Below are 23190 nucleotides of genomic sequence, written 5' to 3'. Positions count from 1 at the left end.
CATCAAAACTCTCTTTGATTTCACTAAATTTATCAGTACCGGTTCATGCTCTGATAGAAATGCTGAGTTATGTGGCCACTGTGGGTAGAATCATCCTCCTGGACAGATAACCTCTGCATAAAGAACAAGAATTGCTTATGGATTTGGTTAAAGATCAATTCCTATTGTCCTCAATCTCTTGGCCTCCTTATGTCTGTAGGAATTTCTTTTTTTTTTTATTAACATATGATGTATTATTTGTTTCGGGAGTACAGGTCTGTGACTCATCAGTCTTATATAATTCACAACACTCACTATAGCACATACTCTCCCCAGTTTCCAACACCCAGTCACCCCATCCCTCCAACCCCTCTACCCTCCAGCAACCCTCGTTTGTTTCTGAGATTAAGAGTCTCTTTTGGTTTATCTCCCTGTCTGGTTTCATCTTGTTTCATTTTCCCTCCCTTTCCTATGATCCTCTGTCTTGTTTCTCAAATTCCTCATATCAGTGAGATCATATGATTAATTGTCTTTCTCTGATTGATTTATTTCATTTAGCATAATACCAAAAGAGGATCATAAGGGAAGGGAGCGAAAAAATAAGACAAGATGAAATCAGAGAGGGAGACAAACCATAACAAACTCTTGACTATAGGCAGCAAGCTGAGGATTGCTGGAAGGGAGGGAGGTAGAGGATGGGATAACTGGGTGGTGAACATTAAGGAGGGAACATGAGGTAATGAGCACTGGGTGTTACATGCAACTGAAGAATTACTGAACTCTACCTCTGAAACCAATGATACACTTATGCTAATTTAATTGAATTTAAATAAAATAAGATTTAAAAAGAGGAAAAGCCCGTCACAGACATAAGGAAGAAAAGTTAGCAATATATAAACCAAAAGAACTTTAAAAAGTTAGTGCTACAAAGTAAGACAGCCTTAAAAGTATCCATTTGAGTATTGGTGACATTATCCCAGTTGTGGTAACTTTAAAATCCAGAAAGAAGACAGAATTTGTTACTCTTGCCATTTTTAGTTCTCCCAGTACCCAGGGATGAGTATAACTAGAGTGAATCCACCAGTATTTGTTATCCTTTTGAGGTTTTTCCTTGAAGTTGGGGACAGGTGGATGGGAAGGGAAAGGCAGAAACGTCAGCAGACAGACTTACGCAGTCTCCAGGAATGAGTTTGCCCTCAGGCATCCCTGTCATAAGGGAGAAAGAGACCAGGCCCAGGAGTTGGACAGATGTGGTCCAAATCAGACCATCACTTAATGAGTGGTAACTGCAGGCAAGTTTCCTCTCCAGGTCTCAGGGTCCCATCCACAGAATGAAGCTGACAACACCCGCCTCGTGGGCAGTGGGTGTTGTCTCAGATACAAAAGCATTTGACATAAAGTAGATCACACATAACTCTCTGTCTCTCTTGTGTGTCTCTCTGCAGGAATAGCTAATGTCATCATCTAATGCATGGAACAGATAGTATTTGAAAATACTGAATCCTCTGTGTTGCATTTCATTGTTAGTTCTCCACTTGTTCATATTGATAAGTATTCTTGGTTCCCAAAAGAAAACCCATTGGGGCATGTAGAGGCAAGGTTTCCCCTGGCAAGAGTGAAATATAGCCAAATTACAAGGGTGAACATACGTTCTCTTAAAGGATCCAGAACTTTTGTGAGGTTTTAGAAGCAGGTGTTTGAGAGCCAGAGCTGGTTTTGAAATCTCAATTCCACTTAGTTGCCAAGAAAACTTAGGCAAGTAATCATAGTCTGTCCTTACCTCTGTTTTAATATCTAATTTACTGTTGCAGGGATTAATGAGCACAGATATGTACCCAATAAAAGACAGCCATGGTTAGAAGCCACTATTCTTATATGATTATTATTAACTCACCTGTAGAGATAATATTTTCTGCAACAAATCCCTCTTCCTGGTAAATTTGGGGCAGTGAAGAATAATGTGGGGAAAAGAAGGGAAAGAATTACCACTTACTTCTAGGGAGACTGACGATATTACTGGCTATTGGAGTAATTATGTGCAAAACAGGAAAGCCAACAATACCACAAGCTCATGTTACATTAACGCCTGATGAGTGGTTTGGGTGTAGGTTGGGAAACAGGAGACACCACCAATTTTGTGTGTATAAAGATACAGCTTGCATGTTCATAAACCTCTCTGCCATCTGAGAAAAAATGGTTAACAGCACAGTCCTGAAGATTTCATGTTAAACCACTTGGAACAACTAATCGCAAAAATAAGTACAAGATTCAGCCAAACAAGATTTTAATTTACTCTTCACACTGTGGAAATTGCTTCAAATGAATGGTGACTGAATCAGAGGAGGGCTTTTGGTCCCTCAAGCCATTTTGGTATAAACTAGCCTGCTGACATATTTCAATCCTCTATCGGTACTGCTGGTTGTCTGGCCAGGTTTCTTCCTGCTAATCTTCTAAATTGCAGTTTGCCTAACAATATAGTTGTGAGTGTACCCTAAAACACGTTGACCCTTTAAATTTAGCTTATGACCACATTTTTACCCAGATCCAACCCATCCCACCCACCGCTGCATGCACAGATGCTCGTCACTGTCAACAGTTTCACTGTCAACAGTTTTTCTGAAATGAATTTGGTGTGTTTTCTTATTTGGGGCACCAGCTGTAATGCCATTTTATGGTTTTAAAAAAAAAAGTTATTCTTGGAGGAGATAAAGAGAACATATTCAGATGGCTACAATGGGTATTTTACGCTCTTTGATTCGGGTTAGTGTTGACCTTTACCAATGTGTCTTATTGTAAAGGGGAACTCTTTCCATGCATATTGCGCCTATAATCATATGTGCCCAAATACATGCCAGGACTCTGATTTCTTTTAATCCCTCTTACACAATATTCTGAGTAGACCAGTGCACAATCCTGGATTTTCTTTAAGACTGAACAAAACTAAAAGAACAATTTCCCTCTTATATCTATATATTTACAGAAGGCATACACTGCAACAGCATCCCCGGCATATGGTCGTCCAACCGCTGAATCCTTCCAAGTGACAAAAACTCAGGTGCATCCCACAGGGGCGCCTTCTATCATTTTATGGCTCAACTGATTAAATAATTCATTTTTTAAAAATATGTTTAAACTGCCTGACAATTACTTTTATGTTTTATCTTACGTTAACCACAAAAAAATATGCCCTATTCTTTTGATGGGTCACAGCTATTCATGCCGCTTAGGAATGATGCTCTCGGAGATACCTAAGCTGCTTTTCCTTCAGGCTAAACTGCATTTTCTTCAGTAATACCCCACGTGTCATGGTTTTGAGACCCTCACCTTAAACTGATCATTGTCCAACTGCAGCAGCTGGAATGAGGCACAACATCCCAGCCATCCTGAAGCCATCTGTGTAAATGAGTCAGTTCTCTGTTCTCTTGCCAGTTAGCATATTTATTGAGCAAGGCCTGTGTGTATGGCTCTGTGAGCAGTATTTTTCCACAGTGCTGTGCTCTTCATTCTCTTTACAATGTGTCCAATGTCAGTGAGCTCTTTCCAGGACAGAGCTGTGGCTAAAAGCAAAAATGAGTTATAAAACTCACATCAATTGATACATTTGTAGTGACTGGTTAATTAAACACACACACACACACACACACACACACACACACACACACACTACTCAAGCTCAGTTCAACCTCCTGCTGTGTTGTAAATACATCAAGTTGGTTTCAACACATCATGCACACAAAAGCCTTAAATAATAATTAAACAAAAATATTCTTTGAGTTAAGTATTTTCATTCTGCTTCCCCAGTGTTATTTGAGAGGAGATCTTTTTCCCCTTCCCTGACTACTTAACAGAGAAAAATGAGCAGAAAGGTTGAAGCAGTCTAAAAATATCATTCGGTCCCATTTTCTGTATTATTTGACTCTAACGCTCTATGATCAGATATCTATCTAAATGGCCACCTCAGCCTGTGTATTGAGGTCTTTGATTAATTTAAAGAATAACAAAATAGTCAAGTTCCTTAAGTTAAAAGAAATAAAATTTCAGCAGCTCTCTAGCATTAAACAAAAAATTAATTACACACAGGTCTCATTTTTTCGATAGGCATGGAGTATGATTAGTTATAAGGAAGAAACACTAACCTTAAGCATGCTATTATATTGCCTGACATTACTATACTATTTGGACAAAAATAATTTGTGTGTTCTGACTAAATCTATCTAGTTCCAATGAAATGGACCAGGGAAGAAAATAAATTACATTCATTAATGTAATACAAAATTCTGACTCAAGTGTTCTTCTCTTGATTTTTTTTCTCTGTCCTAAAATGTAGGACACGGGCACATTTATCTCCAGGAAAATGTTTCAAGAGTCTGGTCCTCTAGTCCCACACACACACACACACACACACACAGACAACCTTATTCTTTTTCCACTATTTGTAAATTCTGATGGCACCACCCAAACTGAGGTGGCCTTGGCTTGCCCAGAAAATAATGAAAAAAGGACTAACCTGTTCTTATTCCTCCCCTAATATTCCAAGGTTTGATATGTTACTAATTCCTAAATAAATGTAGTTATAATATAAATGGGCTGCTGTCCCTGTAGATACTGAATTGAAAATAAAGAATTAAAGATACCAAAGATAGTATTTGAATGAAACTTTTGCCTAAGAAGTTTTCTTGTCTTTTTTAGTTCATTAGTTCTTGCAGTTTCTTCCATTACAAATGGGAAATTGAATCATTTGTCACCTTAAAAACACAACTTGGTAAACAACCTGAACAACATGCCAACCTGAACAACTATTATTTTCTTTCAGATCAGTATTTAAGGACAACCAGGGAAATGTGGACAGAGACTCAAGATTTTCACCATTGTATAGACAAGAAAGTAGCAAGATTTCAACAGAGGACCTGCTAAAACTAGTGTCAGATTACAGAAGGTAGGATTTTTGAATACTCTTGAAATTTACATGAATCAGCTATGTTGCTACTATTGATTTATTAACTCTGTATAAACAGTATTTGATTACCTGATTCTCGAATGTCCAAACTCTTCTGGAAAGTAGATGCTTTACAGAGGACCTCACTTATGCCTGAATAACACAACAAAAGTCAAGTTGCTAGAATTATAGGGAAAAAGTGTAAAACCATGTCAGTTAACTATTATTGCCATGTAACAGATCACCCCAAAACTTAGTGGCTTTAAAGAGCATCACTTACTTTCTGAAATCCACAATTTGAACATGGTTAGGTGGGGAGAGCTTGTCTCTTCTGCACATGGCATCAGCTAGCAGAGGTCAAATGGAGACAGAGGATCCACATTCAAGATGGCTCACTGAATGACTGGCAAGTTGACATGCACTGTTCACTGGGAGCTCAGGTGGAGCTGTGGACTAGAGACCCTGGTTCTTCTCCATGGGAACCTCTCCATGAAATACTATGGCTTCCTCATGGAAGGATAGCTGGCTTCTAAGAGTAAGTTTCCCAAGGGACAGAAAGTGATCACTACCAGTTTCTTAAGACCAGGACCCTGAAACTGTCACAGTGACATTTCTGCCATAATATACAGTCAAGCTATCATACAGCCTAGATTCAAAGAAAGGAAACATAGACATGTCTAAATAGGAGGGGTGTTAAGGAATTTTAGAACTATGTATTGAAATTCCACAGAGAAATTCATTGCTGTGAATTCTCTAATTCATAGTATTTCTGCCATTCAAATGCTTTTGGAGAAGACAATGAAAGTTAGTCTAAAAGAAGAAAAACTTTATAAAAGCCACAGCATTTCTTAAATGTATTACCATGCGTTCATCATCTGGTGATGATAAGATCTCTCAAGATAAGTGATTGACTTTAAACTGTTACTCCCCTGACACCCACAGGATGGAAAATTTAACAGTCGGCTCTCACATGCTGGGAAGGGCTGGGTTGGACCCACCACTATAATTATTCTACCTGTTAGGTCTCAAACAAGGGATAACAGTTGAAACTTATCAGTTTCAAGAACTTTCATCTTACTACAAAAGAAGGATGGGTCAGAAGGTTTTGGTAGACAGGGAGACAACTGGAGTGAATGTGGGGACAGGGATAGGTGGTAAGAGGGTGTCTGCACACATTCATGAAGCAGGAGAATGACAGAAGAACCAAGGTCAGGGAAAGGCTCCTTGTCCTTGGTTATTGGTGAAGAGGGAACAAGCAGACTGTCCACTTAGCAACTATTGCCAGGACTACCCTTGTCCTCAAAACTTCTTAAAAGTCTTTAGAAAAGTAAATCACTTTAACCAATTCAAATACTAGAACTTTTTGTTAACTAAAAATGATCTATTTACTATATTTACTATTGTACTTGTTCGGCCATTTATATAAATGTTATCTGAAATAAGGAGCAAATAAACCTAAAACATTCTTCAGAATATCTGTAACTTGATCCCTCACTGATTTCTACTAATATAAAACCAGCTCAATGAAACCATTCACAAGGTTGTTTCAAGTTGTACTGTTTACTCTTATCAAAGCTCAGAATTACAGTTGACTCATTTTCTTGACGACTAAAATAATTCAGAGTGTGTGTGTGTGTGTGTGTGTGTTTCTGTTCCCTACTTTCACAGGGCTGACAGAGTAAGCAAAACACAGACCATCCCAGGAAGCCTGGATATTGCTGTTGACAACATTCCTTTGGAACATCCAAGTATGATGATGATGTCACGATTTACTTGTAGAGTTCTGAATAGTTAGTGGTCTTTTGGTTGGTTGGTTCATTGGATAGTTGGTTAGATATAATACTTTGTGAGTTTTTTCTCAAATTTTGGGATAAATGGAATTCATTATCCAACAGAAATTTGGGGCTTTTATTTCTCCATTAAAACAGACTATCAGTATGATAAAACAGGAACCATATTCATTGTAAACTAATATGTATATATCTGGTATGTACCATGCACCCTGCAAGGTATTAAATAATGTCCTTTAGTCCTCAAAACCCTGAAGGCTGTAAATGAGGAATGTTGGGTTCAGATAGACTCATAAACCAGTAATCATAATGGGAGAATTTATATTCTATCCAGTTCCTCTGACTCAATATACAGGGCTGGTCCCCCCATACTGTGTGCCAAAGGGTTGCTCTGAACACCATGGGTAGCCACCCAAGTGGTCATGTTGTAATTATCACTGGAATATTTTTAAACTCTCTTACTACATGGGGAGCATGTATCTTTTTCAAGTCAGTGAAAATCTGAATTTTAGAAGGAGCTTTTATTAACTTATAAATAAGAATTTTAGAATTTATTTCATAAGTGACAAGATGGGTCTATTTTGTTTTTTTACTTCTGATTCTGCCTTTTCTGTGACTTTCTCAGTGATGCAAAGAATGAATAAAGGCATCCTAAAATAAACTACAGACAGAGAGAGGATAATTACCATAGGATATTTGAATTACCATTAGCACTATTAAGTTTTTCATTATTATAATTTTTTTACAAATAATTTTAATATGAAATAAAATGAGCATTTTAATCTAAGCCATGGTTCCAAATCTCTTTTATATTGATTGGTGTGGAAAAACAGAGAATAAACTAAGCCATTTCCTCTACCTGATTTGTGAGATATGTCTGTCTTTTATTACCTACAGAAAAGAAAAATAAAGAAAGAAAAAGCTAGAATATTCTCTTTGAAATTACTATAGGACTTTAGAGAAATTGGAACAAATAATAAAAATACTATAATTGATTTCAGGCAGGAAAAAAACCCTGTAATCTGATTCCCAAGCATATTTAGCTGACCTTTTTGCTTTTTTGAAACAGGAAAATTCCAGATGGGGTAAAAGAAAGTAGAAGGCCTTGCTGCCTTCCAGTGACCACAGCACAGCCCCCAAGCTATTCAGTGACAGAAGTTTTGATTTATAAACTTCAAATTGTCTTTTTTATTTTCCTTAGGCCGTTCCTACAAGGCTAGGTTTTTCAAGATTGTAAGAACTGGAGAGAAAAATAGAATAAATTATACCAAATAATGCAGAGGGGTCGGCAGGCCTGTATTGTGAAATCATTCCATGGGGAAAAGTTAACTATGAATCCATTAGGTACTATCCATAATAGGCTGATTGGACAAAGTTTTATCAATAGCTGTATTATTTTCATAATGTTAGGTAAAGGTCAGTGGGTTAATCCTTATCTTATTATTAGCGTGTTCAGAGAATCATCAGCTAAAATTTAGTTTTCATTATGAAGTTTAATGTAAAAAGATTGTAATTATAAATCCATCCAAAAGATTTACCCATTTTTGAGACATCAATTTTGATATTAAATGGCTTGATTATCTATCATCTCTACCTCCTACGAATTCTTCATGCTTGCATAATTTAACATAAATTCCTTTGCAAATATGGAATTTCTATTTTGAGTGAATTCATTTTAAAGTATGTTAAGTATTGTTCACCTTAAGCAATCCCATTAAATAACAAACTCTTATTTTCTGATTTTTAAAGACTGTGTAACATCGTCCTTTATCCCTGTCAAGCCTTTCGATGTAACAGCTCAACTAGAACCCACAGTGGAGGTGGAAGAATTTATTTACGACTCAACAAAGTACTGCCGTCCTTACAGAGTCTACAAAAATCAAATTTACATTTACCCCAGGCACCTCAAGTACGATAGCCAGAAATGTTTCAACAAGGTATGGTATGTTTCTGAGAACTTGTGCTCCCTCTGCACCCTACTGAAATCATATTAAGACGGATTCTTAAAAGTTCAAATACAAATTATCATAGGTCAATACTGTGGAATAAAAATCCATTTGCAGATCGTGCTTAATAAGGGGCAGTGATGAGTTTCACCTTCAAAGTGTTTAAGGAGGCACAGTTTTATAACATATTAATAATCTTTTCTCAAGTCAGCCCTAAATTATTTTGTTCTAGACTTCTTTTTTTGTAGTTTCTTAAGATACTCTGAAAATAGCATATCTGCTTCCTTTTGATGTGAGTTTTTTCTTCCCTTTTAAATAATATCTCCAAGTCCTTCTGCTATTTCTGAGCACTATGGATACTGTCAGAAGAAAGTGTTGGGTATTCTACATTTTTCAGATTTAATTAGAAGCTACTTATTTTAGACACTTGGATTGGTTGTGTGTGTGTGTGTGTGTGTGTGTGTGTGTGTGTGTGGTGTTATTTAACAGGAAATTACAATTTCCATTTTCCCCTCTCTGTAATTTCAGGCTCGAAATATAACCGTGTGCATTGAATTCAAAAATTCTGACGAAGAAGGTGCCAAGCCTGTGAAGGTGAGCCAAGTCCATGACAGGATGCAGCATCCAAGGGGGAAGGCAGCGCTTAGGTTCTCCTCACCACCAAGGAGCCTTTTATTTGAGTGTGACTGAAGGAGGAGCAAGTCAATACATTTGTGTTAGATTTCCTAAAATGAACCTGATGTAATAGCCATCATTAACTGGTTCTATTAGAAATGTCAGTCTCATAGCTTGGCTTTTCATGACTTGGAAAAAAAGCAAACCACTCTAGTGTGAAATAAATGCAGATTCCCCTCTGCAAGACTCTGCAAGACCCTTTTCAAAGAGTCCACCTCTCAATTCAGCATGTTTCATTTAAAATGATACGTCCCAGGGCACCTGGGTGGCTCAGTGGGTTAAAGCCTCTGCCTTCGGCTCAGGTCATGATCCCAGGGTCCTGGGATCGAACCCCACGTCGGGCTTTCTGCTCAGTGGGAAGCCTGCTTCCTCCTCTCTCTCTCTGCCTGCCTCTCTGCCTACTTGTGATCTGTCTGTCAAATAAATAAAAATCTTTAAAAAAAAAAAAATAAAATAAAATAAAATGATACGTCCCAGCTGGCCCTCGTGTGGCCCATGCCGAGGGGCTACAGCATACTGGCTAAGGGGCTAGGGCAGCGGGCTCGTGGGATGCTCATGTCTACGGAAGGAGCATGTGGCCCGCTGCCCGAGGAGCTTGAGAGATGGCTCCAGAAAGTTTGTCCCTGCTGTAAATCATGTGATTTAATAAAACCCATAAGACTACAAGGTTTATATGAACTGTGCTTTTTAACCTCCGAAAGAGCAACTGGATGTCATTGTTTTCGGAGTTCATCCCTGAGACTGTTTTTATTTTGGAGACTTGAAACAACATAGAGTAACCCATAAGAAAGAAAGGAAAATTATTTTTAGTGCACCTGTGGCCAGATCTTCCCAGTTTCAATGAATCAGAGGGATGGAATGGTAAAGCACAAAGCCCATTTCTAATTAACCCCCATGATTATCTGAGATAATCTCTTAATGCACTCTGTCAGGTACCAGCCATTTTCTCTGTAGCAAGAAGGTTCGTAGCATGATTCAGAAGAAGGAGCCTCAGTCGGAGTGATTGAATGAATCACTCAGGGGAGAAAGAGTTCTTTAAAATGGTCTTGAGCCACTGTCAGTCTCCACAGGTTCCAAGTTCTGCAGTAACATCAGTTAGCATCGGGAAAGAAAAATTAAAGCAAAATGGAATTTTCAAACAAACAAAGGCAATGACCAGAGGGCAAGCACAGCAGGCCCACTAGTGCAGTGTTTATGGGGAAAATTCTAGCGAAGAGGAATAATAACAGCTATATGGGTGTCCTATGTCAGTGCATTCTAAAGGATCACACAAAGATACAGAAGACTCCAGAAGAGGCACCCTGAGCATTGGGCTAAGGAAGCCTTGAAGCTGCATGCTTAGGCTCTACCCTATGACATCCCCTGGCTTGGTTAGGGGCTGGGATAGAAGAGTAATGCAAAATGGTGGAGGCTGGAACCACTCCTATCTTTCTAGTTCAGCGTTCTTGGTTGGGAGCTGGCTTGTCAGGAGTTTGGGTCCAACCAGACCTCGTAGTCACCCAGGACTGATTGCCTTGAATTCTAAACCAGAGCTGGATACCACAGGCCCTTTCAAGAGGCCATCTTGCGGGAATCGGAATTGAGCAATTTACCTCATCTCCTGGTAATCAAAAGTTAGCTAACGAACTGATTCAGGTTGGTGTAAGGGCTACATGATGAATTAAAGCCTTCAGACTTTCTTTGGCAGCAAACTTGTATAAGAAATACAAGGAGCAAGTGGAAGAGGTTCAAGGTTAATTAGATATCAGTGAAGCCTGGCAAGTTATCACAAAATTCATCTTTGTTCCGCGATTGCTAACTGAAGAGCTGTGACTTTTTTATTTTTTTTTTTTTTGCTTCGGGTTAATTTCAGACACTCATAATCATTCAACTTTTTAAACAGTGTATTTATGGAAAACCTGGAGGGCCTCTCTTCACCTCAGCTGCCCACACAGCAGTTCTGCACCATTCCCAGAATCCAGATTTCTCCGATGAGGTAAGGGCCAAGCCTCTACTGCCCCTACAGGAGCTCCTAAATAGATGAACGAGTGGGTCAGGTAATGCACAAAGATAAACACTGTCTCTGGACCACGTCTCAGGTTGAGGGCATGTCTTGGCTCGTGTTTACTGAAGTGAGACGTAGAAACTATATTAATTGACAGTTGCTCCAAGAGTTCTGTGACAAATCCAGATGTTTTAGTGCTGGATCACCCTTCAAAAATACTTACGTTTTTATTGTATCAGTCTTTTCAGTGAAAATTTTTTTTCTTTTATTTCATTAATCAATATAATAACGATTGTGTTAGTTTTACCAATCAATAGCTACATTTCATGTCATAGTGGAAAGAACATAGAGTATGAGGCAACACTATGCCTCATGATGTAGGTGAACTTGAGAGATGTTGGATCTCATCATCTCTGACTGTGGCATGAGACATGACCTACCCTGGCCAACTCCTGAGACTCTCTTATTATGTGCCAGACACCATGCTGTATACTCCATATAGGCATCATCTCAATCTCCACAGGGTTCTCCAGAGAAACGGGGCCAATAGGAGGATGTATACGTATAGATGGATAGATTTATTATGAGATATTGGCTCACACCATTATGGAGACAAGAAGATCTTCCATCTGTAAGCCTGAGACCCAGGGAAACCAGTGGTATTGTTTGAAGACCTGAGAGCCAGCAAGGCTATGATGTAAATTCCAGTTCCAGTCTGAAGGCCGGAGAACAAGGGGCACCAAGGGTAGATGGAGAACATCAATGTTCTAGTTCAAGTAGTCAGGCAGAGAGAGAATTCAACCTCCTGCCTTTTTGTTCTATTCAGGCCCTCATCAGATTGGATGATGAGCACCCATGCTGGGAGGCGGGGGAGGCATCTGCTTTACTCAGACCTCAAATGCTCATCTCTTCCAGAAACATCCTCAAAGGCACACCCAGAAATAGTGTTCAACTGGTTATTTGGGCATTCTGCTAACCCAGTCAAACTGACATAAAATTAACCTTCCTGTTTTCATGGATAAGGAGACTGGGACTCAGAGAAGTAACTTTGCTAAGGGCATACCACTAATAAGAGATCATCAGAATTCAGACCGGGCCACAGGACTCCAGGGCCTCAAGCTTCACCACCCTGCTCTAAGATGTGTGAAAAAAAGCAGTTGGGCCAATGGTAGATTACTCCGTGCATGTCAACTTATAAAGAACTTCAGACAAATAGCATTAGTGTTTAAATTTAATTTACAACTATAGAGCTAAAGTCTGAACCAATGCAACCTGCTGATATGGTGTCTGGGATTAAAGATATCACATTTTACCATGAGTTTCCTATTGCTCTGATAGTAAATCACCACAGTTTAGTGGCTTAGAAAAACCCATCTTCATTATCTTATACGTCTGGAGGTCGTAACTCTGAAAACGGTCCCATAGGGTTGAAATCAAGGTGTCAGCAGGCCTGCATTCCTTCTGGAGGTTTTAGGGGAGGCCCCTTGCCTCATCTTTTCTAGCTTCTAGAAGTTTCCGCAGGCCTTGGCTGGTGACCCTCTTCCAGAAGTTTCCTAACCCTGACCTCTGCTTCTCTTCTTGCATCTCTGACTCTGACTTTCCTCTAATAAGGACTTTGTTATTCCATTGGGACCCCATAATCCAACGTAATCTTTCCATTTTAAAATCCTTAATTTCATCACTTTCAAAAATCCCTTTTGCCCTGTTCACAGATTCTGGAGATTAGGGCAATGAGGACATCTTTGGGGAACTATTATTCTGCCATCATACCTTATTCTACATCAATCATTTCAAAACTAATTAAAGGAGCTTCAGTGAAACCACAGACTTCCCTTGATCTTATCTCTCTCCTCCACATCTATTTAATGCTTTTAAACATTTTTCCCTATAAATTCAGGACAGAAGATGAAAAAATATTAAGGTAAAGGGCTATCACTATATTATAGAATATTTACTGTATCAATTGACCCCTTGGAAAAGCCCCTCTGAAAGATGTATTCACTGTAGACATAAGATTTTTTTTTTCAAAAAGAAAAAAAAAGAGAATATTCTCACTGTTAACTCTGGCTTTTAACCTTTCTTGCTCACATGTGTTTCCCAGAATTCTTATAAAAGCCATGGACTTTTCCATAGGAGAACATGTATGTAATGAAAGCCCAGTGAACTCTGCAGTGCATACTGAAAACTAAGGTTACATTAATTGTAAAAGTTGACAGGAATTATTTCATGGTGCTTTTACATTGTAAATATTTGCAGTATTTAAGTGAAGGATGCATTCATAGTTAACTGGAATTCTTGAGAATTTATTGCATTCCCATATGCTCTTTATGTTAGCTAAGAAAAAGGAAATTTCTACCTGGTACATGGCTGATTATTATATATTCTTAAGTGTACATCAGCCTTTGTTACCAGCTTAGCCTACTGGGATATAAAGAATGTGTAAACTCATAAACCATTCTAATTGAGAAGCTCTCGCATTTTACCATTCACCAGAATCACCTGGAAGGTTTGTTACAACACAGATTACTGTAACCCACCCCAGATTTTTGGATTCCAGAAAATTGGCATGATACTTGTTGAACAAGTTTCCAGATGATGTTGCTATGATTCCAGGCATAACATTTTAAATATCAGTGTAACAAATCCTTTCCTGAACGATGTGAAAATATGTGCTGGATAGATAGATGTAGAAGGAGTCTAATAAAGAAGCTGGCAGATAATCTCCTTGGTTTTCTAATACCTTATTGCTTGACCATTCTGGAAACTACCTAGCTGCTCACATGGAATTGAAAGCAGCTTACATCCATGGGATCCTGATATTCCTGCATGAAGTAGTTATCAAAAAACATAGTTTCTCATCCTGGAAGATTCTATTACTGATTAGACTGCAAAACTCCTAGTGAGTCAAAGCCCTGTACCCTCTCTCAACTCAATTCTTACCTTTGTATCATCCTCACAACCTGACACAACATGACACACAATGTATCATACCTTCCCAACATATGTTTCAGAGGTTTGGAAACTGAAAAGCACTATACAATATAGAGGGTGTCAAAACATTTCTTTTTAAGAACATGGAGTAGGCTCCTCATTACATCTATTTTTACCATGTGTCAACTTTATGTTTTATATTTATTCGGAAGCATTCTTCATGTAGCTACAGCATGATGTCGTCACAAAATAGCCCATTGCTTGGTTAACACAATAACACATTTCATCTATTTTTTGTTCTTTTTAAAAAGAGATATCCATGCTTCAGTTACATCATCCCCTGCTGCCATGTTTCTGAACACTGAGCCTATAAGTCACCTGGGATCTTATGAAAATGCAGATTCTGTGTCCATATGTCGGGGGCAGTGTCCTAGACTATGCATTTCTAATGAGCTCCCAAGCAATGCTCGTGTACTGTTCCTTGTGCACAATGGACCAGGCAATGACTCAGTTCACTCAATGTATGTTCCTTGATGATAGGATCTTCGATCTATGCCTTTTTGACACCCTGCAGGTAGTTGTGTGTGTGTGTGTGTGTGTGTGTGTTGTGTGTGTGTTTAATCCATCCTCTACTAATATACATTATCAAATGAGAGATACCAGTCATTCTAAATTATCATCGCCCAACACAATAAAGAAATAAAAATATCAGCCCCTTAACACATGACTGCTAGCAGGACGGATATTTACTGAGAGTGAAATTGGTCCTTCTAACACTAACTAAGAAATGTGGTCCTCAGTTTCAGGGAAAGAATTTTTAGAAGACCAAGGTGTCTATGGTTTGTCTTACCCTGACCCAGGGCAAAAGAGTTTCATCCTAGTCTGGCTATTATCTCTCTCCTTGCAGGTGAAAATTGAGCTCCCGACCCAGCTCCATGAGAAACACCATATTTTGTTTTCTTTTTATCACATCACTTGTGACATAAATGCCAAGGCTAATGCCAAGAAAAAGGAGATGCTGGAAACTTCAGGTACCGACAGGATGCGATCTGAGACAGTGTTTCATGTCATCTGTGTGACTTGAACTGGAGAGTATTGTAAAGCTCCCATTTATTAAATTTTTTAATGAGGTTTTCTATTCATAAGTGACAAATAACGTTACTTTTACCCCTCACCATGGAGGTTTGTACTCAGAAGTTTTCTCTTTGTTCTTCCTTTGCACAGTTGGATATGCTTGGCTTCCCCTGATGAAACATGATCAGATAGCTTCTCAAGAATACAATATCCCAATAGCAACAAGCCTGCCTCCTAATTATTTAAGCTTTCAAGATTCTGCAAGTGGAAAGGTATCGAATGATATATAATTTAAGAGAAAAAAAATACATGAGCTAAATGGCATGAGGTTACCTTCTGTCTGCTATTTAAATGAACCCAAAGACTGTAGTATAAGTAGCCACTATTGTTATGAGTTGAGTACCTACAATATTTCAAAGGTCTTGTTTCATTTATGGCCAGTGGAAATGTTCCATTAGAATGACCCCCTGACATCACATTGGCCTCCCTTACCAATATTGCAAATGTATTTGCATCTTCTGATTTGCCTCTCTAGAGTCATGTAAGGTGAGTGGATCTGGATGGCAAATTAACATAAGCTTAATAACCTGTTTATTTTCTTTTCTTCAGTTGCCACAGTGACAGTAACATTCTCTTTTTTACAGCACGGCGGGAGTGACATTAAGTGGGTTGACGGTGGCAAACCACTCTTCAAAGTATCGACATTTGTGGTATCCACAGTGAACACTCAGGTCAGTGTGTTGTCCTGAAATCACAGCATCTGCTCTAACACGAAGAATCGTCAGGGGGCTCTTGTATTTAGACGAGGGGACTCACCATTTCCCAAGTTGTCAGAAGGGCAGGTGACTGAGAATTGCAAAGGAAGAATGTCTGCAGCATAACTTTATGCCTCTTCGAGGAGAACTAGAATGCCCCAACCTTTCAGCCCTAGAACACCAGACACATCTGTCTCAGGATGATACCCTCCTGGAAATACAGCTTGCTTCACTGACAACACCCAAGTATTAAAAATGGGAAAGGTCGAAATGAAAGATTTTTGATCTTTACCTCAAAACTAAACCTGAGGGATGCCTGGGTTGCTCAGTGTATTAAGCATCTACCTTGGGGTCAGGTCATGATCCCAGGGTCCTGGGATCGAGTCCCACGTAGGGTTCCTTTCTCCCTCTCCCTCTGCCGCTCTCCCTGCTTGTGTGCTCGCACTCTCTCTCGCTCTCTCTCTATCTATCAAATAAATAAATAAAATCTAAAAACAAAACAAAACAAGACAAAAACTTAAGTCTGATTCCAGAGCCTATCTGGTGCTCCTGATGGACAGGCCACGAGGTCAGCAGAACTGCCATGGAGAGCCTCCTCAGCCACATTCTTCCGCAGTGATCCTGCACAATTTCCCTCACCCCTGCCGTCCTTATTTTATCAGCAGGAAAAGGGTGACAGTACTATCTGCCTGACGTTGTGGGAAGGATCAAAATGAGAAATCGCATGGGAAAATATCTCAGGAACTGAAAGATGCTCTACAGATGTTGCTATTGCTGTTGCTAAATTACCACAGATGCACATCTTCCTCTGCAAGACAGCTGATTTTACGTCAGTGTGAGGACTTTCATGATACAAATTATAAAGTACAAAGCAAATCATTAAGTACACACACTGTATTTCTCCTCTCTTAAATTCAGTGTGTTGCTAATACTCACTTGCTGAGAGAAAAGACATCTTCCAGGTATTACACACATATTGGTTCAGAATTTCTCTCCATAATCTCTGGGGCCTCAAGCCAGATTTAGCCCTCTTCCCCAGTCCTCTACCCAAACTCCTCAAGTCCCACAGAATGGCCCTTCCCCACCCAATCCTGCCTTTATATACCTCAGAATATCAGTCCTTCTTGCTCACACATCCAGCTGCTTTCTTCCCAACAGACCAGGTGTCTCTCTGACTCATCACCACTCATCTTTCTCTGCCTCCGCTGCCACCGCCCACATGCTCTTTGCCCTGGTAGGACACATTCGTCCTTCATCAAGCCCAGGATTCACCTCAGTGACCAAACGCCCAGGCCGTCTCTAGCACCATGCCCTCCATCTGCTTAGCTTCCCCTTTCAAAACTCAGCCCTCTGCCAGGAAGGCAATCTCTCTCTCTTCCTCCCCTCTCTGCATTGGCCTGGTCAGCTCCCACCGGTCCTTCAGATGTTGGCTCAAATGTCACTTTCTCAAAGAAGCCTCTCCTATTTGCAGACCCCTCAGACATGCTGTGTCATCTTGTTGTATACCCACATGGCCCCCTGCTTTCCTGGGAAGCACTTACCTAACTATGATCAAGTAGGTGTGTGTTGACATGGTGGTATGGTACCTGTCTCCTTGGCATCATGGAAGGACCACAGAGGAAAGAACTGGGTTTTCCTGGCCCTCCACGCTGTCCTCCATGCCTGCCAAGGCCCTGGCACATAGTCAGCTTTCAAAGAATAATTGTCACATAGATGAATAAGTGAAATGAAACTGAAAATATAACACAAACACACACCCCATAACTGAGAGAAACCCAAATCACAAATATCCTTCCAGAATCAGTACATTCCAGAGAAATATCCAGAGTGTGTATCTTCACTAAAACTCTTTGTCTCACTTTCCGACTATATAATTCTGATCCTTAGCTCAGCACTTAGAGAATTTCTAAGGTGCCACCCTCTACAGAAAATAGCATTAAAGGGAAAATTAGTTTACTCAGGCTGTTGTAATAAATACCACAACCTGGACAGCTTAAACAACAGAAATTTATGTTCTCATCATTCTGGAGTCCAGAAGACCAATATCAAGGTGTTGGTGGGGTTGGTTTCTTCTGAGGCCTCTCTTCTTGGTGTGTAAGTGGCCATCTTCTTGCTGGGTCCTTTCATGGTCTTTCTCTATGCCAGTGCATGTCTGCTGTCTATTCCTGTGTCCAAATTTCCTCCTTAATTTTTTTTAAGTAGGTTGGTCTTGAACTCATGACTCCGAGATCAAGATCTTAGCTGAAATCAGGGGTCAAACACTTAACCAGTGGAGCCACCCAGGTGCCCCTAAATTTCCTCTTTTATGGAAACATCAGTCATTTTGGACTAGGTCCACACTAACGGCCTCATTTTAATATAACTATGTCTTTAAAGACCTTATCTCTAAATATGGTTACATTCTGAGGTCCTTGGAGTTAGGATTTGAACATGCGGATTACGAGAGAACACAATTCAGCCCATAACAAAGGGTACAAATCAGTTTTATCTCATCAGGTTAGAGTGAATTTCCTAATTTTTTATTAGCTCAGGCATTCTAAGTCTGAAAATATCCCTGTGCAAATTAAGAGTACATCTTCTCATGTGTGTTAAGAAATATATAAGAAAAATACATCAAAGTCTGTGGGAAAAATAAAACAGGAAGATGAAAAAAGGCAATTAGAAAAAGGGGGTGAGAGAGCCAAGAGAAGTGCTTCCCAAGCCACTGTCATGTGACTAAGAAGAAAAGCACACACTCGACTCTTTGATAAAGCACCTGCTTATCGAGGCATCTGTCCTCCAGAAATACTTGCCCTCCATCAGCACAATTGCTATACAGCTTATGTGTCATCAGATAAACATTTTATTTGCTGTTTCAGGATCCCCGTGTGAACACATTTTTCCGACAGTGCCAAAAAAGAGAGAAAGATATGTCTCAGTCACCTACCTCAAATTTCATCCGCTCTTGTAAGGTAACATGAGATGCAAATAGTTTCCGTGTTTCCAGGGCAGAAACAGGCAAAAGAGACCTTGACAGTTTCCAATGAGTAGCAAACTAAGAGATAATTTTTTAAATGCCTTATCAATTCAGAGAGTGCATGGTTATTTCTCAACTCCTAAACTGTTTCTGCCTGTTGTTTACAAAACAAGTAAACATCAGGGTTTTTTCCCAAAATAAAAATGATTGAAAATCAGAATCAATTGATTTTAAATTAGATAATTGCATATCAGGTCCTCGCAACTATGTCCCAATGCCACATGGCATGTTAAGTGCAGTGAAGAATAAAGCCAGATAGAGGTGAGCTAGAGGATTCGTATTTGAGTTCTGAAGCACATCAGTAGAATGTGCTTTAAATTTAATCAGTGCCCTTTCTCTCCCACTAACTTACTACAGAACTTACTGAATGTGGAAAAGATTCACGCAATCATGAGTTTTCTGCCTATAATCTTGAATCAGCTCTTCAAGGTGCTGGTACAGAATGAAGAAGATGAAATAAGTACAACTGTGACCAGGTATCTCTCCCACAGTCTTAGGAGATGAGATCTTACTGTCTGTGAGTGCCCAAAACTGTGATGATAAGGAGCTGGCCCCCCACTTGTGTATGCTTGCATTTCACTTGAACATATGTCTCAGATTTTAAGTATTTTTTCACTCTTGAGTTCTTGACTTCAAATTTGTTATCATTTGGATAAAGCTTTAGACCTCTTTTTTAACTTTCTCTTTTGTTTTTTAATTAAGCTTTCTATTTTGAGATCATTATTGATTTGCATGCAGTCATGAGAAATGATGCAGAGAGATACCCTGTTCCCTTTACCCAGTTTACTGATGGTACCATCTTGCAAAACTGGAACGTGGTAGCACTACCAAGATATTGACATTGATAGAAACAGAACATGGAACATTTCCATCACCACAGGGATCTCTCATGTTGCCCTTTATACAAAATTACTTCCCTCATGTCCCCAGCCCACACTCCTTAGCCCTGGTAACTACTAATCTGTTAAAATTTTAGATAGATACATAGGCAGACAGACATAGATGATAGATAGATAGATAGATAGATAGATAGATGACAGATAGATAGATAAATAGATAGATATAGACACATAGATAGGAAGGACATCTAGGTTTTTTTTCAGTTTGGGGTAGATTTTAGGTGAACACAAGTTTTTATTTCTTTGAAGTAAATGCCTAGTGCCATTGCTGGGTCATGATAGTTGCATATGCATTTTTTTAAGAAAATACTGAATTGTTTCCCAGAGTGGTTGTACCATTTCACATTCACACTAGATTTTTTAAAATTTTTAATTGTTATCTTTAAATTTGTCTATACTACATTCTTCCAACATTACTAATCTGTCTAGTAACTTTGATGAACCTAATTTCCTCTCTATAGAGATACTATTTTAAATTAGTTAAAAGCATTATATATGTCTAATGTTCATTTAAAAAAAAAAAAGCAGTCACAGAACTCTGGAAAAAAAATTACTCTCGACATTGAAATGTGTCCAGAACTTTCACAAACATGTAAGCATATTATTAACCTCTTTCAGAATGAGGGTCTTTAGTCTTGTTTTTAAAGTAGCACTCTGAAGCTCTGGAAAATTAAAGTATATCTAACAATCCCACCACAGCCAGTTCTAGACCCAGATTAAAAGTCCCCAACTGTGCCTTCAAATGAGGCTCTTTTCAGCTTGAATACACAGGTCTTCGTGAATAAGACTCCTAAATATTTTAACAGAGATGTGCTGAAATTCCCAGACATTCCAAAATGCTACAACCATGGAGTAGCTGGATGTATTAACATGAAAATAGTACCACCACTGCTGCTAGAAACACTTCATCAGCTAAGATGGGAAATAAAAAACAAAACCCTGAATCTCAACCTAATGGCTTTTTACAGAAGTATATGTATTGCCGCCTTTTTGGAAGGGAAGCCCTCTTTAAAAGGACTATGATAATTAGAGGTTAAAAGTTTTAAATTTTAATGAGATACCAAAGATGATCCTTTTCCAAGAAGACAGTGTCAACCAACATGCCAGCCATAAGAGTCTCCAGTGTGATATTGCTGGCATAGATACTCCTCATATCTTAGTGTTTAGAGATTTCAAGGCTGGAGATGGTTAACGGGTGGTATAGATATTGGGGCATCTGAGGGGGGAGTCTGAAATTGGTTCCTGCATTCATTCAGTACCTATTAAATACCCAGTTTATGAAGCACTCCAGTACCCAACCAAGTTGTATTTTCCCACCTTTCCCAGAAAGACCACTAAACAGTTTTGTTCTTCCAGGGTTCTGACCGACATTGTGGCCAAATGCCATGAGGAGCAGCTGGACCACTCCGTCCAGTCGTACATTAAGGTACAAAGTTGCCACTTGGACCCTGGGTGTATCCCCTTGTGCTGTGTGATTTGTCTCATTTCCTGTCTGCAATAAGTGGGACCTTTCTCCCTTTAACTGGATGGGGCTCACCACGATAATATCAAGCATTCCCCTTAGCTACTTAGAATTCCATCTCTTTGCATTGATGGCCAAGACATATTATTTAAATGTGTAATAACATGTACCTGTGCAAATGAATATTTATATGGGAGGAAAGAGCAGAGAAATAGAAGAGAAAATGAAAGAAGTATTGCCCTTTTGAAGTTCACATTACAAATAAATACAATTCTTGTGTAAAGTTACGGAATATTTTCCCTGTTGGTTTGTTGAATGCTCTGTGTTTCTTTGGTAATGTTTTCTTAGCTCTTTTTATTGTTTTCTCAGGCATTATTTCATTTTCCCAGTTACTGTATATATGTACCTGCTTCTGGTATGTTAAGTCCTTTATCCTCGGGCATGATCCACTAGCCCATTCCATCCCTGTGCACTGCTTCCAGCGTCCTTTGTCAAGTGTTCACTCAGACATGTTCATATTCTCATTTCCAGTTGGCCTATGAACTAATGCCAGTGAACTTGTGATGATGTTTGCACACTAGAGTTCCTGCCTAAATGTCATCTTCTTGAATGAAAAGAAAGAATCCATCCAGAGATAAATGAGAGAGTCTTGTATTACTTTATGATGCATAGAGGAGCTCAATTTCTATTTTTTTTCTGTACAGAGTAAACCTTTTTGAGACACAGAACTTTTTTAACTTAAAGAATTTATTCCATTAATCTATGCCAATAAACATATAATCCTATGATTTAGACATCTAGAAAGGTGACTAGAGAAGAATGTGGGGGTTTCTGTGCTAGAAATGAGTGAAAAACAAAACAAAACAAAACTTCCCATGAAATTTCATTCTGGAGTGAATCCCTCTGAAGGACTTTTACATTATGGTTTTATATCTGTATAATTTCTATTTGCCTGAAATGTTAAGTATCTTCCCAAATACTCAAGTATGAGCATGTGCCCTTCCTTAAAATAGCCCATATGCCAAAAATAGTTACTTCACAATAGTTTCCCTATAGTATACTTTTATCCAACACAATGTACATTTCAGTTGCTGAAAGACAGTTGACCTACAAATGCTTGTTTATTTTTCTCTCTGTTTAAGACAGAATGGTAGCATACTTTAATCTAGTACTGATGAATTTACATTCAACAGAATCATCAATGGAAATTTTTCTCAATGCTTAACTCACGTTTTCCATTTCAATCACCAAAGGATCTAAGAAGAAAACAATTCCCCAGTCCATATTACACAAAGCCATCTTCATTTCAACACAAGTATTTACCTCGTTCCAATGGAATCATTGAAGATTACGTTAAGAACCCACCGATGCTATGACTGTTTTTGTGACAGCCAAAGAAAGTTCCTTATGAGAACCTTAAATCAGCTCTCAGGCTCATTCTGTGATGCTCTTGAAAAGGTGTATTGGAATGCATCCTGGTATGGTCTTCATTTTTAACCAGGATGTTTGAAATCTCTTGATGTGACAATTTGATTTTGCAATATAAGAGATTGCTTATTTGGTTTGCTTTGAAGTGGGTGAAATCCAGAAATGTATACCTAAGTGGGATTTGAAGCTTATAATAATTCCTAAAGGTATTTCATAAAAATATTTTCACATATCTAAAGTGGACACACCCTAATAAATATTATCAACCGGAACTTTACTCCAGAAAGAACACTAAACTAGCAAGTGGGAAATTAG

The 23190-nt window shown here is 38.9% G+C and overlaps 1 protein-coding gene across 12 annotated transcripts in view; it reads left to right on the top strand.

Annotated features, from left to right (window-relative positions):
• Positions 1-23190, top strand: part of DOCK10 (dedicator of cytokinesis 10) — a 263090-nt gene that overhangs the window by 178730 nt on the left and 61170 nt on the right. For all 12 annotated transcript variants that reach the window (XM_032857354.1, XM_032857356.1, XM_032857353.1 and 9 more), the window contains exons 15-25: positions 4793-4915; positions 6584-6663; positions 8455-8642; positions 9180-9245; positions 11209-11301; positions 15149-15272; positions 15466-15587; positions 15960-16046; positions 18929-19021; positions 19444-19562; positions 21342-21411. In XM_032857354.1, the coding sequence (XP_032713245.1) occupies positions 4793-4915; positions 6584-6663; positions 8455-8642; positions 9180-9245; positions 11209-11301; positions 15149-15272; positions 15466-15587; positions 15960-16046; positions 18929-19021; positions 19444-19562; positions 21342-21411 (1165 nt within the window). The remainder of the gene's footprint in view (positions 1-4792; positions 4916-6583; positions 6664-8454; positions 8643-9179; positions 9246-11208; positions 11302-15148; positions 15273-15465; positions 15588-15959; positions 16047-18928; positions 19022-19443; positions 19563-21341; positions 21412-23190) is intronic.

Source organism: Lontra canadensis, unplaced genomic scaffold (assembly GCF_010015895.1).
Source record: "Lontra canadensis isolate GAN:19392208 unplaced genomic scaffold, GSC_riverotter_1.0 scaffold13, whole genome shotgun sequence".
In the NCBI taxonomy this organism is placed as follows: Eukaryota; Metazoa; Chordata; class Mammalia; order Carnivora; family Mustelidae; genus Lontra; species Lontra canadensis.
This window is presented reverse-complemented; position numbering and strand designations above follow the sequence as displayed.